The sequence below is a fragment of the Panulirus ornatus genome, chromosome 11, assembly GCF_036320965.1.
Source record: "Panulirus ornatus isolate Po-2019 chromosome 11, ASM3632096v1, whole genome shotgun sequence".
In the NCBI taxonomy this organism is placed as follows: Eukaryota; Metazoa; Arthropoda; class Malacostraca; order Decapoda; family Palinuridae; genus Panulirus; species Panulirus ornatus.
In genome coordinates this window covers 12905256-12919582 of record NC_092234.1, presented here as the reverse complement: position 1 = coordinate 12919582, position 14327 = coordinate 12905256, and the positions used below count along the sequence as shown (strand labels likewise).

Genomic DNA, 14327 nt, shown 5'->3' with positions numbered 1-14327 from the left:
AGCACGGCAGTACGACCCCGAGAGGACGAGGGTGCGAAGCCTGACGGCACGACCCTTGAGCACGAGCATCGGATCTGACCCCTCGAGCACGACGGTACGAGACCCCTTGAGCACGACGGTACGACCCCTTGAGCACGACGGTACGACCCCTTGAACACGACAGTACGACCCCTGAACACAATGGTACGACCCTTGGGCACGATGGCCTGTGGCCCCTTGACCTGACCCCCATGGTTCGGGTCAGAGGCCAAGCCACGATCATACCCAAGGGTCGTACGTACCGTCGTCTTACAGGGTCGTACCCTCGTGCTTACGAGCTCAATCATCACACGACAGGTGAAAAAATAAGAGAGAAGAGTTAGAGAGAGGCTGTCCGCCCATCCATCTACAGACATGGAATATTACCCTAAGTTCCTCCAAATATAATTTTCGAATCACAGAGAAAAAAATAAGAGGATCACATTGGCTTGTGTTGAGCAACGGGGGGCCGGCTGTCTCCCTTCAATATGGGGCACCAGGGTTCGAGTCCCTGGGACTCCGGAGCCGAGGTCCCCCCAACCCCTACCCCGCTCCCTCTTTTCGTCGTCTGTCACTTCCGTGGACAGACACCACGAGAGTGACAGAGCCGCGCTCTCTGTCGGCACCAGAGCGGCGACTCACGACTACCTTCTATAACTACCTTATATAACTACCTTTCTCTCATAATGACTCACAAAAAAAAGAGAAAACAGAGATTCGGTCGGTTAGAAACTGCGTTCTCAAAATGGTTTCTAGATCTCAAAATGTACCCAGAGTCACATCACCGCTTTCAGAGGGCAGGACCCACCGTGTGTTCGTGTGTGTGTGTGTGTGTGTGTGTGTGTGTGTGTGTGTGTGAGTGAGTGAGTGAGTGAGTGAGTGAGTGAGTAGTGTGTGTGTGTGTGTGTGTGTGTGTGTGTGTGTGTGTGTGTGTGTGTGTGTGTGTGTGTGTGTGTGTCGTGTATGAGTCTCCCAGCGTCTCAAGGGAAGTTCAAACTTGACACGACGGTATTGATGCACACCTTCCACTCCGGAGGCCTGGACGTGCTCTGCTCACCTGTGTGTGTGTGTGTGTTCGCGGAGCACACCGGCGGGTGGCCCAGCGCGAAGACGAACCGATTCAGGTGCACGGGACGGAATGGCCCACATATATGGGGCGTCAAAGCCAAAAAATAAATCATCTACATAATTTATATATATATATATATATATATATATATATATATATATATATATATATATATATTCTTATGAGTCCACGGGGAAAATGAAACACGAAAAGTTCCCAAGTGCACTTTCGTGTAATAATCACATCATCAGGGAAAACACAGAAATATATATATATATATATATATATATATATATATATATATATATATATATATATATATATATATATATATATATATATAAATTACTTATCTACATAGAGTAAAAATGTATGATCCTAATGGTGAGGACGATCGAATGGAATGGTTTTCATTAAGATACCGTCCAAGGTAATCGCGTGTGTACAAGACGTGCAATACAGACAGGTGTGGAGGTGTGTTAATGAGGCCATCGCTCGTGAGTTCCCGACGCTGCCTCGCTCAGCCAGGAGAGGCAATCAACGAGAGAAAAGAACAGTAACATGGTGATGAGTCACGGAAATAATACGCTTTACCGAGGCTGTGCTCTCCCTTCCGAGCCCTAATCCAGTACGAGAGTTTGGGAGGAGGTGCGTCGACCGGCGGCTGCCGCCGCTGCCCTGTGGTGGCAGTGGACGGCAGCACTGCCAGGTGTACGATTAAAACTGCCCTGTTGTAGGTAACAGATGGATACGCGTCTGTCAACACACACACACACACACACACACACACACACACATGCCCTTAGGGGCCTCCGTGGTGTACTGGTAAACGTTATATGCAGCGAGTCATCATAAGGCCCCCCCCGGGTTCGAATCTTGGGCGCGGTAGTCGGCCCACAGCTAACCTAAATGTTCATCCTCCCCTCCGGGTTTGCCAATAAATGGATACCTAACTAACGATGAATGTGTGTGTGTGTGTGTGTGTGTTTGTGTGTGTGTGTGTGTGTGTGTGTGTGTGTGTGTAATACAGAAAATACATATATACACAAGGTCAAGAGACGAGACAACACGAGCATAAAACTCTCTTCCTCGAAACCAACCAACAGGAAACACACACACACGCACACAGACAAACACACACACACACACACACATATATATATATATACAAGCGCGCGCGTAGGGCAGCTAAATACAAACATATTCATAAACTATTTCACTTACGTTTGTAAAAGTGACAAAAAAAAAATAAATAAAAATCAACACTATAAGAATACATAATTCCGACACACTATAGAACAAATTGAACACAAGACTTACAGTACCAACATTCCCACCCCCTTTTAAAATGAAAACGATTACTGGTACGAACGAAAATGCCTCAAACAGTAATAATAGTTCTGTTTCTAGTGAGCGTCAGAACAGCGTAGTGTGGGCTGGCTTTACGGAGGAACGGGTTTGACGCAGCGGACACATCCAGCGGGCGGGGGCAAGGGAAGTGGCGCTTCTCCAGTACACTGGTTTATCGTTATCATAATTCAGTTAGCCTCACTGTAGGCAAAACCCCTCTACATGCCGTGGCAGAGGCTACATTATCGATTTCCTGGCGCTCCACCGGGCTGAAGCGGGAAACGGCGATCGGGTGAGAGGGAGTCCGTGTTAGTGTGTGTGTGTGTGTGTGTGTGTGTGTGTGTGTGTGTGTGTGTGTGTGTGTGTGTGTTCCGTTGCCCTCAAAAAAACACTGAAAAGAATGGAGCACTACACTCCATTAACCTACAATTACCCTGGGATCTTAGCGACGCCCCTCTCACTAATGGGGAAAGAAGGAAAAACGAAGAATAAACGGAAGCATAAACGAGGAAAAAAAAAAGAAAATAAAACGAGAATAAAAGTAGCGTTGATGATGTGACGTCACTCTTTTGTCCCTGATGACGTTGCTGGGGTGATAATAGTGCCATCCAACGGTTCTTTTTTGTCGGGGGGCCGAAGGAGCGGCGATCCCATACTTGGGACACACGGTGTTCGCACTTGGCAGCCGGCCGTGTGTGTGTGTCTAGCTAGGGGCCAGTCATGTTGCCCCCCCGTGTGTTGCTGGATGATGATGACGACGACCCAGAACCTTCTGGAAGTCTGTCGTGAGATGCCTGGACGTCACAACCCCTTGTGCATGACCCCCCCCCCCCCCCCCTGAGCACGACGGTACGACTTTTGAGCACGACGGTAAGACCCTATGAGCTCGACGGCGGTACGACACTCTGAGCTCGACGGTACGACCCTTGAGCACGACGGTACGACCTCTGAACACGACGGTTTAACACCCTTGAGTACGACGACGGTACGACTCCCTTGAGCACGACCACGGCGCGACCCTTGAGCACGACGACGGGGGGGCAAGAGAGTGTGTATTACACACGTAGCGAGTGACGGACACCGCGAGGGCGTGAATCCCCGTTACTTCTCCGTCGTCTCGATCACTAATGTAATAGAAAGGCGAAAGAAAACACAAAGTCACCTGGATAGCTTGTTGTTTGAGAAAGGTCTGTCAACAGAGAGAGAGAGAGAGAGAGAGAGAGAGAGAGAGAGAGAGAGAGAGAGAGAGAGAGAGAGAGAGAGAGAGAGAGAGAGAGAGAGAGAGGTGTCTACGGGATGAGAAACATGTCCTCTCCAGGGGGGGGTGGACCAGGATGAGACACTGTGGCCCTTTTAAAAAGTGGCCACAGTGAGACATCTCCCCACTGGTGGCTGGCATGTTCCCGCTCCCCCCCCTTAGTGGCTGGAATGTTGGAATATTCCCATCCTCCCCCATTGACCAGAATGTAGGAATATTCCCACCCCCTTGTGATGAGAATGTTGGAATATTCCCATGCCACTAGCCACTGCAATGCTGGAATATTCCCATCCCACCAGCGATGGGAATGTTGGAGTTTTCCCATCCCTCCCTATTGGCCGGAATCTTGGAATATTCCCATCACCTATTGACCGGAATGTTGGAATATTCCCACCTCCCCCAAGTGATTGGAATACTCCCGTCCTCCTTCGTGACTGGAATGGTTCATTCCCCTTAAGAGGTTGATTACGTCCCAGTGGCTGGGATGAGAAGCATGTGGCCTCCAGTGTCTAAGAATATTATCCTCCGGACATGTGGCGTCCCCTGTGTCCAGAATAACAAACTCCCGTAGCCTCCCCGGGGGAGCCAAAGCCTTCGATGAACTTCTGATTGCTTATCGGAACAGCGTGAGGCATCGCGTATATTCCCTTATCATCCACACCACCTTCAGGATAGTGGACGTCTCGTGGCTGACCGACCTTATCTTCCACTGTCTCCAGCCCACGCGTCACTTCTCTCCCGTCTATGTAAACAGACGGGGGGGGGGGGAAAGGGAAATACATCGACGCGTGAATGCGACACACGTTTCGACCCGTCTCTTTTTCCAGCTTCGCAACGCTGCTCGAGCGCGCGTCTCCCTCGGGACTTGGTCGCCCCGTCGTGATGGTGTAAGAGGAACAACAGAACGAGTCGTCGTCCTCGTCTCCTCCTCGAGCGTGCCTGAGCCAGTTCAAGGCTGTGGCACCGTCTCCAGGTCAAGGCACTCGAACATGTGAGCCAGTTCAAGGTTGTGGCACCGTCTCCAGGTCAAGGCACTCGAACATGTGAGCCAGTTCAAGGTTGTGGCACCGTCTCCAGGTCAAGGCACTCGAACATGTGAACCAGTTCAAGGTTGTGGCACCGTCTCCAGGTCAAGGCACTCGAACATGTGAGCCAATTCAAGGTTGTGGCACCGTCTCCAGGTCAAGGCACTCGAACATGTTCGGCTGCTCGCGAACTCGATGCCCGAGGATCCGATGCACTCGCGAGACTACGGGGTCAATCAAAAGTTTTTATCGCAAGTGTTTTTGAAAGTTTTAATGGCTTTAAACTTGCTAAACCTACATGCTGGCTTTGAGGTGCGGTGGCATACGTTGACTTAGGCTTATATAAACGGAGGTTTATATATATAAACTATGGGTTAGAAGGTTATATACCCAGTACAAATGACTTAGAAGTCTACGTAAATGTCTATAACACACAAAAAAAATCCATTTGTTTACCGTAATCGTCTTAAGATGACTATCGGTCGACTGAACTCGGGTTTCGGGCGAGGTTCTGGGCAAACAAAGGGGGTTGGAAACTATGGGTGGAATTAAGGCGGTGTCTTTCCCTTATACCCTGAGGCACAGACCTTGGAGCTACGTGTGTCCCTCTTTCCCATCTGTTCCAAAGGAGGAGGAGGAGGAGGAGGAGGAGGAGGAGGAGGTTTGTTCTGTTCACACCACAAGTGTTCAGGGGCTCGCCCACACTATACCTTCCCCCTTGAGTATCATGAGAATTCTCTTCGTATGTTCAGCATGCACCACACGACCCACCTCACACCTCCTCCCTCAACAACACCACCAACGCCTTCATAAGCAGAGGCCACTCCGCCTTCCTCTAGTGGTATATGGTCCCACTGGGCCTTCCCTTCCTCTCCTGACACGTTCCAAGTTCACGACCTTCCTTCACCCCCGCCCCCCACCAAGATCGTCCCTTCGCTCACCCCTGTCCCTGTTCGGAAGGGGAGAGAGAGAGAGAGAGAGAGAGAGAGAGAGAGAGAGAGAGAGAGAGAGAGAGAGAGAGAGAGAGAGAGAGAGAGAGCGGCAACTCCTCCCCCCACCTCCCCAAGGCACTAAAGGCTCCGTGTGTGTGTGTAAAAAGTTGTTCCCCTCCCTCGGTTATGCTCGCCAGACGACCCACGTCTGAGAAATCCCTTGATGCTTTGAAAGGGGGGGGAATCCCTACCCCCCCCCCCCTCCAACTGACCCTGATCGACCCAACTGTTCCTGTGTGGCAGACACCTGCAGCACCAGCAACAGGAAGGACCAGCTTATCTCCCACACCACCTAACCATCATGTCTATATCTATTAAGTAAACACTACGACTTCCGAGCGAATTAAAATGCATGTCATTCGCTCGTGTGTGTGTATGTGTGTGTGTATTCATCATATGCTGCATATATATATATATATATATATATATATATATATATATATATATATATATATATATATATATATATATATATATATATTCCTAAGAGTTCCAAGGGGAAAATGAAACACGAAAAGTTCCCAAGTGCACTTTCGTGTAATAATCACATCGTCAGGAGAGACACAAGACAGAAATATAACAGTCTCCCCTGATGATGTGATTATTACACGAAAGCGCACTTGGGAACTTTTCGTGTTTCATTTTCCCCGTGGACTCAAAGGAATATCTTGATCACTCGCAAAATTGCGATCCTTTCCAATATATACATATATATATATATATATATATATATATATATATATATATATATATATATATATATATATATATATATATATTTATATATATATATATATATATATATATATATATATATATATATATATATATATATGTAATGTTTGTGTATGTGTATGTACATATAATCATCATACGTATCAACACACACACACACATGAGACCATATTACCCAAGAGGATACATAATGATCAATTTTCTTCATGACTTGAGTTTAATGCGTCATAAGTAATTTCATAATGTCCACAAGCACGCCATATCTTTCTCTCTAATTGCCCAAGCGATCGTTATCCCCCCCCGGCTAACTACTCATTATAATTCAACCCCACCTCTCCTCCTTCCCCCCCCCCGCACAACGAAGGATAACACTGGGGAAGCAGGCGCACTGATTGTTTCACAAGGTGTGAGTGTCTTATGGGAACGACTGTGGCGTTTTTTGTTTCCATTGACTGGGTTACGTTCTACCACCCCCGGGGGCGTGGCTCTGGTCTGTGGGGGGCAAAGCCAACACGGAAGCGAGAGAAATTTCTCTCTCTCTCTCTCAGGATCTCCCCACCTCTGGGAGGGAGAGACTCGATCGCCCCAGTCCCTCGGCTAGCGAAACAATCTCCCCACTACCCCAATCCCAGGAGATAGACAGACCACCACCACCACCCCATTCCCCTTCGCTGGAGAGAAGACAGACCACCACCCCATTCCCCTTCGCTGGAGAGAGACAGACCACCACCACCCCATCCCCCTTCGCAGGAGAGAGACAGACCACCACCACCCCATCCCCCTTTGCAGGAGAGATAGACCACCACCCCATCCCCCTTCGCTGGAGAGAGACAGACCATCACCCCATCCCCCTTCGCAGGAGAGAGACAGACCACCACCACCCCATCCCCCTTTGCAGGAGAGATAGACCACCACCCCATCCCCCTTCGCTGGAGAGAGACAGACCACCACCCCATCCCCCTTCGCTGGAGAGAAGGCAGACCACCACCCCATCCCCCTTCGCAGGAGAGATAGACCACCACCCCATCCCCCTTCGCAGGAGAGAAGACAGACCACCATCCCATCCCCCATCCCCAGCAGGAGAGAAGACAGACTGGTTCTCCCGCCGCCCCACACCTCATCCCTCCCACACATCGAGTTCTATATACATTCAGATCCGGAAACGTGCGCTCTGCCTGCAGGTCCGTCTGCACCCGCCGCTGGCTCTGAGCACCGGCCAACTTAGCGGGGAGCAAACACACACAAGTCTGTGTTTTATGACCCCCTGCTCATGTTACTCTAGAGCCACGGGGCCTCGCCCCTCACACCCGCCCACGATAGACTGTTCTCTGTGTGTGTGTGTGTGTGTGTAAATGCCTGTTGAAGTACCGCTTGTTAACCAATGGCCATCTTAGCTACGTCTTTTCCTTGTATATCATCTGGCTGTTCGACGTTTTCTATCTGATTCTCGTATCTCCCCCGACGATGAGATCACTGCACGAAAGTGCACTTGTGAACTTATCGTGCTTCATTTTCCCGTGGTTTTGTGCATATATATATATATATATATATATATATATATATATATATATATATATATATATATATATATATATATATAACATACAAACCTCCAACAGCCAGGATCGAACCCGGGACCCCCTGTGCAAGAGGCGGGAGTGCTAACCACTAGGCTATGGGCCTGGCTAATAGACAATAACTACTTGAATACTATGTACTCCAATACCCTTCGCCTCACGTTAGTACGTTCAATGAAGGTGCGCGTTTCTATACAACAGCCAGGATCGAACCCGGGACCCCTTGTCTCTGGTCAGTGTCCCCTTCCCGCCCGCCGAGTCCCGCGGGCAAAGCTTACTTGATGCTGGGCTTGGAGAGGTCCTGCTTGTCGCCATACTGGTGCACCTGGTCCCTCACGGTCTGCACGAAGTCCGTGTGCCCGGCAATGTGTGACGTCACGATGGTGAAGGCGTGCCATTGGTACCTGGCCAGGATGCTGAGCATGGCGGCTGCTTGGTGATGGATCGAGGGAGCCATCTGGATCCGCAGCCCGCTCATCGACGCCTGCCCGAGAGAGGGAGAGAAAAAAAAAAGAGGGATAAAGAATATATATATTAAATTAAGGTTCGCTTCTTCTTTATTTATCTATTTATTTTTATTTTTTTTTTTTCCAGTGTCGTACGTGGTGTTTGTGGTCAGCGGGCGCGGCGGTGATTGGCTGAGAGCCGGTGTTGCCATACAGGGAGTGGGGTGGTAAACACTACGCTGATTGGTCAGGGGAGGGGGAGGTTCATGGTGTTGCCATATGTATGTCACCAGATTATGATGAGACCTAACCTAACCTAACCTAACCTAACCTGACCTAACCTACCCTAACCTAACCTAACCTAACCTAACCTACTAAAGTACATATTGAACTTAAAATTAATATGTAGAACTATGCCTAGATCTGGCAACACGGAATCCAAATACATCATGTTTAGTTAAAATACAGTTGGTTCACTGGGCCCAAAAACATCATGTTTAGTTAAAATACAGTAGGTTCACTGGGTCCAAATACATCATGTTTAGTTAAAATACAGTAGGTTCACTGGGTCCAAATACATCATGTTTAGTTAAAATACAGTAGGTTCACTGGGCCCAAATACATCATGTTTAGTTAAAATACAGTACGTTCACTAAATCCAAATACATCATGTTTAGTTAAATTTAACACAGTAGGTTAATCTCTAGCTCTGTTAAAATATAAAAAAAAAGATAGATTATGTTATGGAAATGGAAATCAAATTTGTATTTCATCTTCGAGAAAGAAAAAATATGATGGTACTTTGTTAAGATCCCAGTGGCATAACCTCTTTGCTTCCCAGATAACAGGATCATGTATCTATATCTATTTGCATCTATTCATCTATCTATACAGCCATCTTTTCTCCTCTCTCTCTCTAATTAGGTTTTACACCACTAAGTTTCTCAAGACACATACCTATTTTTTTTTTTTTAAGAAAGAATAACAATTTACTAATAGAAATGATTTTATCTTCCCCAAGAATAGTAGTACTAAAATATGAAAAATTTTCTAGTTTCAATAAGCAGTTTTTTTTAATTTTTTTTTTTTTTAATTTTCCAAAAGAAGGAACAGAGAAGGGGGCCAGGTGAGGATATTCCCTCAGTGGCCCAGTTCTCTGTTCTTAACGCTACCTTGCTAACGCGGGAAATGGCGAATAGTTTGAAAAAAAAAAATATATATATATATATATATATATATATATATATATATATATATATATATATATATATATATATATATATAAACTTGGATTACATTAAATCATCAATCAACAGTTGTATAGAGAGGACACTCAGTATTCTGAAGCCATAAAACATGTTACATTAACTCGAAACTGATAACCAAAAATTTCAGTACAAAAGACCAGGTCAAAAGAGGACCCCCACAAACTCCCAGGTACACTGACACTAGATTAGAAAACTACAAAAAATCCAGGTATACTGACACTACAAGATCACAAAACTGCACAAAACTCAGGGTACACTGACAAAAGATTACAAAATACACTAAATTCAAGAATACTGACCTCAGAAGATTACAAAACAACACAAAATTCAAGGTTTACTGACGATACAAGGATACGAAACTACACAAAATCCTAGGTGTATATACTGACCCTACAAGACGAGAAAACTACACAAATTCCTAAGTACACTGAGCCTACAAGTTGAAGAGATCAGGCAACACTGCATTAAAATCCAGGTACACTGAAGCTACACAAACACACCTCACAAGTAAACTGAGGCTACAACTAACACACAAGTACACTGAGGCAACGGCAAACACACCTCGCAAGTACACTGAGGCTACGACAAACACACAAGTACACTGAGGCAACAACAAACACACCTCACAAGTACACTGAGGCAACGGCAAACACACCTTACAAGTACACTGAGGCTACGACAAACACACAAGTACACTGAGGCAACGACAAACACACCTCACAAGTACACTGAGGCAACGGCAAACACACCTCACAAGTACACTGAGGCAACAACAAACACACCTCACAAGTACACTGAGGCTACGACAAACACACAAGTACACTGAGGCAACGACAAACACACCTCACAAGTACACTGAGGCTACGACAAACACACAAGTACACTGAGGCAACGACAAACACACCTCACAAGTACACTGAGGCTACGACAAACTCACAAGTACACTGAGGCAACGACAAACACACCTGACAAGTACACTGAGGCTACGACAAACACACAAGTACACTGAGGCAACAACAAACACACCTCACAAGTACACTGAGGCTACGACAAACACACAAGTACACTGAGGCTACGAAAAACACACCTCACAAGCACACACAACACCCGCAGTGCACTAAGGCGGGACAATTGGCTACACCAGCCTCTCCCCCCCCCCCCCCCCCCCCCCACCGCGCACGCCCCACACGGGGAAGACGTAAAAGCCCCTCAGTAAAAAAAACCGTGGAAGAAGGTCACGATCCTTAGAGGAGGAAATCTGTAAAGGTCACCACGTCTAAGAGGTGGGAAGGAGGAGGAGGAGGAGGAGGAGGACTCCTCGCCTTCCTCAGAGAGAGAGAGAGAGAGAGAGAGAGAGAGAGAGAGAGAGAGAGAGAGAGAGAGAGAGAGAGAGAGAGAGGGGAGAGAGAGAGAGAGGCAACGCCTAGTCCACCTACCCCTCCCCCAATCTCTTTATTTTTCTTTACAATTCCCCGCCATTTTAGCATAATAACAATACCAGCCCCAAATACCCGGCGTTCACGTAGACCCGAGTCCGGCCAGGCGTTCATAAGCTGCAGTCTAAGTCGCGGGGGATTTCCACAACGAGGCCAGGCGAATCTACCCCAGGGAGGTGGGGGGGAGTTGTGAGAAAACTGACTTCGCTGATCCGCTTAAAACTTCGCTACTCGCGGAGGCCACTCGCTGATATCTACGTGCTCTTTACGGCTTTATTCAGTGTACATATTTGTTTTGCTTCATCTTATTAGCGGAATTGTGCCTAGTCCAGTTTGAAGTGGATAATTCACAAGTGTATGCATATATGCGGATTTCTGCTTCGAATTGATTGACATGACAGTACGTACTGTCATGGGAAATGCTTCTGCTCTGACAGGAATACGTGGGGCTTTTCTGTGATGAGAATATCAGCCCCTTTGAGCGCGGGAGTACGAAACTTCTGCACGACGATACGACCCTTGAGCACGACGGCACGAAACTTAAGTACGACGATACGACCACTGAGCACGACGGCACGAAACTTAAGTACGACGATACGACCACTGAGCACGACGGCACGAAACTTAAGTACGACGATACGACCACTGAGCACGACGGCACGCAACTTAAGTACGACGGTACGACCCTTGAGCACGACGGCACGAACCTTAAGTACGACGGTACGACCTCTGAGCACCACAGTAGTAATCTTAAGCATGACTGCACGTCCCTCAAGTTCGACGGTACGACCCTTGTACACGACGATGTAGCCCTAAAGCACAATGGTACGACCAATGAGCACGACGATACGACTCCTGGGTATGATGACCCTCAAGGGTCGTATCGTTGTGCTCAAGGGTCGTTTCTTGAGCCCGTCTTTCCTCACGAGTTCCATCTAACCTCACACATTTACTTACCATCCTCATTCTCTCCTCGCACTCCCATGTACACGCTTTAGTCAACTCACACCATGACCTGTCGACTCTCATATTCTCAGCACCTCCACCCCCCTCGTCTCTCTCTCTCTCTCTCTCTCTCTCTCTCTCTCTCTCTCTCTCTCTCTCTCTCTCTCTCTCCCAGGGGTAATTCTTACTCTCCCTCCTCACACTAAGAGGCGAAGCACCCTTACAGTCACATATACAAGGCGCCCTCTCATTTCAAGAGGAGCATGAGGGCCCTCACAGTCCATAAATGAGGAACCGTCAAAGACTTAACGCTTCGCTGCCGAGCGCCAACAACAAAAAAAAACAAAAAAAAACGGGTACTTACCCAAATGTCCCCCCTTGAGCAACAGCCGGCATTCAGCCCTTCACCCTTGAGTCATACGACCGACACTAACACGTGACACCTCACACTTGAGCGAGAGAGCATCATCAACTCATCCACTCAACATTTAGCATCTCACCCTGAGGGGCTACGAATGACACTCCAGCAGTCCACCACACCTGGATACGACAACAACAAGCCCTCAAGAGAGAGTCGTGGAATCAAGTCACGCTAACGCTCAACACTCCAGCGGGCTGCGCAGCCAGGAGCAGGGTAAGGCAAGTGCAGGGGGAACTCCCACCCCCCACCCAACCCCGGCGCGACTTCGGAGCGAGACACAAACTTCCACAACACAAAGGCCGACTTCACGCTGTATGCAAATGAGCTCAATACTAGTTTCTCCATATAGTCACAGCCAGAGGTGGCGGAACGTGTGGCGGTCGGTGGCTGCAATCATCATATCATGGCCGGGGTTTAATGAAGAGGCACACACACACACACACACATACACACACACACACACACGAGGACGCCTCCGGACGTGAAGAAAATAAAGAATGATTGGGGACGGCGTCGACGTACAAGGGGACCGAGACAAATTCCAAAGCTGGCACTACACAAGCTTGATGAATATGTTATCTCAGGTCAATGCAACGTGATGAGGAGGGTGACACGGTGAATAAGGCCGGAAAACGATTAATACCGAACACGATATGACCCGCAGGAGTGTGTGTGTGTGTGTGTGTGTGTGTGTGTGTGTGTGTGTGAGAGAGAGAGAGAGAGAGAGAGAGAGTCAAGAAGTCGACCATGGATCTAAACCGTCGCTTGAGTCCCACCGTTTAGAGATCTGTCAAGGACAAAAAAACTGTCAGTTGGCATATGACCAGGTTCACACACAACCACAAAATGTTCGGGAAACTCCGGTCTACGTGTATCTGGTCAGAATGAAGTAGATGCTTCTTAACGTCTGGTCCAAAAGGAGATTAAGAAAGATGGTATGAACACTAAAAAGATGCCTCATAATAATTAATCACAATGCCTGACATTATGATTAATCACAATGCCTCACATGATTAATCACAATGCCTCACATAATGATTAATCACAATGCCTGACATAATGATTAATCACAATGCCTGACATAATGATTAATCACAATGCCTCACATTATGATTAATCACAATGCCTGACATAATGATTAATCACAATGCCTCACATGATGATTAATCACAATGCCTCACATGATGATTAATCACAATGCCTCACATGATGATTAATCACAATGCCTCACATGATGATTAATCACAATGCCTCACATAATGATTAATCACAATGCCTCACATGATGATTAATCACAATGCCTCACATGATGATTAATCACAATGCCTCACATAATGATTAATCACAATGCCTCACATGATGATTAATCACAATGCCTGACTTAACGATTAATCACAATGCCTCACATAATGATTAATCACAATGCCTCACATGATGATTAATCACAATGCCTCACATAATGATTAATCACAATGCCTCACATGATGATTAATCACAATGCCTCACATGATGATTAATCACAATGCCTCACATAATGATTAATCACAATGCCTGACATAATGATTAATCGCAATGCCTCACATGATGATTAATCACAATGCCTCACATAATGATTAATCACAATGCCTCACATGATGATTAATCACAATGCCTCACATAATGATTAATCACAATGCCTGACATAATGATTAATCGCAATGCCTCACATAATGATTAATCGCAATGCCTCACATGATGATTAATCACAATGCCTCACATGATGATTAATCACAATGCCTCACATAATG

At 46.9% G+C, this 14327-nt stretch overlaps 1 protein-coding gene across 1 annotated transcript in view; it reads right to left on the bottom strand.

Moving 5' to 3' along the window:
• The window catches only part of LOC139751283 (glutamate receptor ionotropic, NMDA 2B-like), a 461671-nt gene extending 453159 nt beyond the window's left edge, over positions 1–8512 (bottom strand). The window contains exon 1 of the mRNA XM_071666604.1: positions 8303–8512. Coding sequence (XP_071522705.1) covers positions 8303–8502 — 200 coding nt within the window. The 5' untranslated portion in view covers positions 8503–8512. The remainder of the gene's footprint in view (positions 1–8302) is intronic.
• Between the last annotated feature and the right edge of the window lie 5815 nt (positions 8513–14327).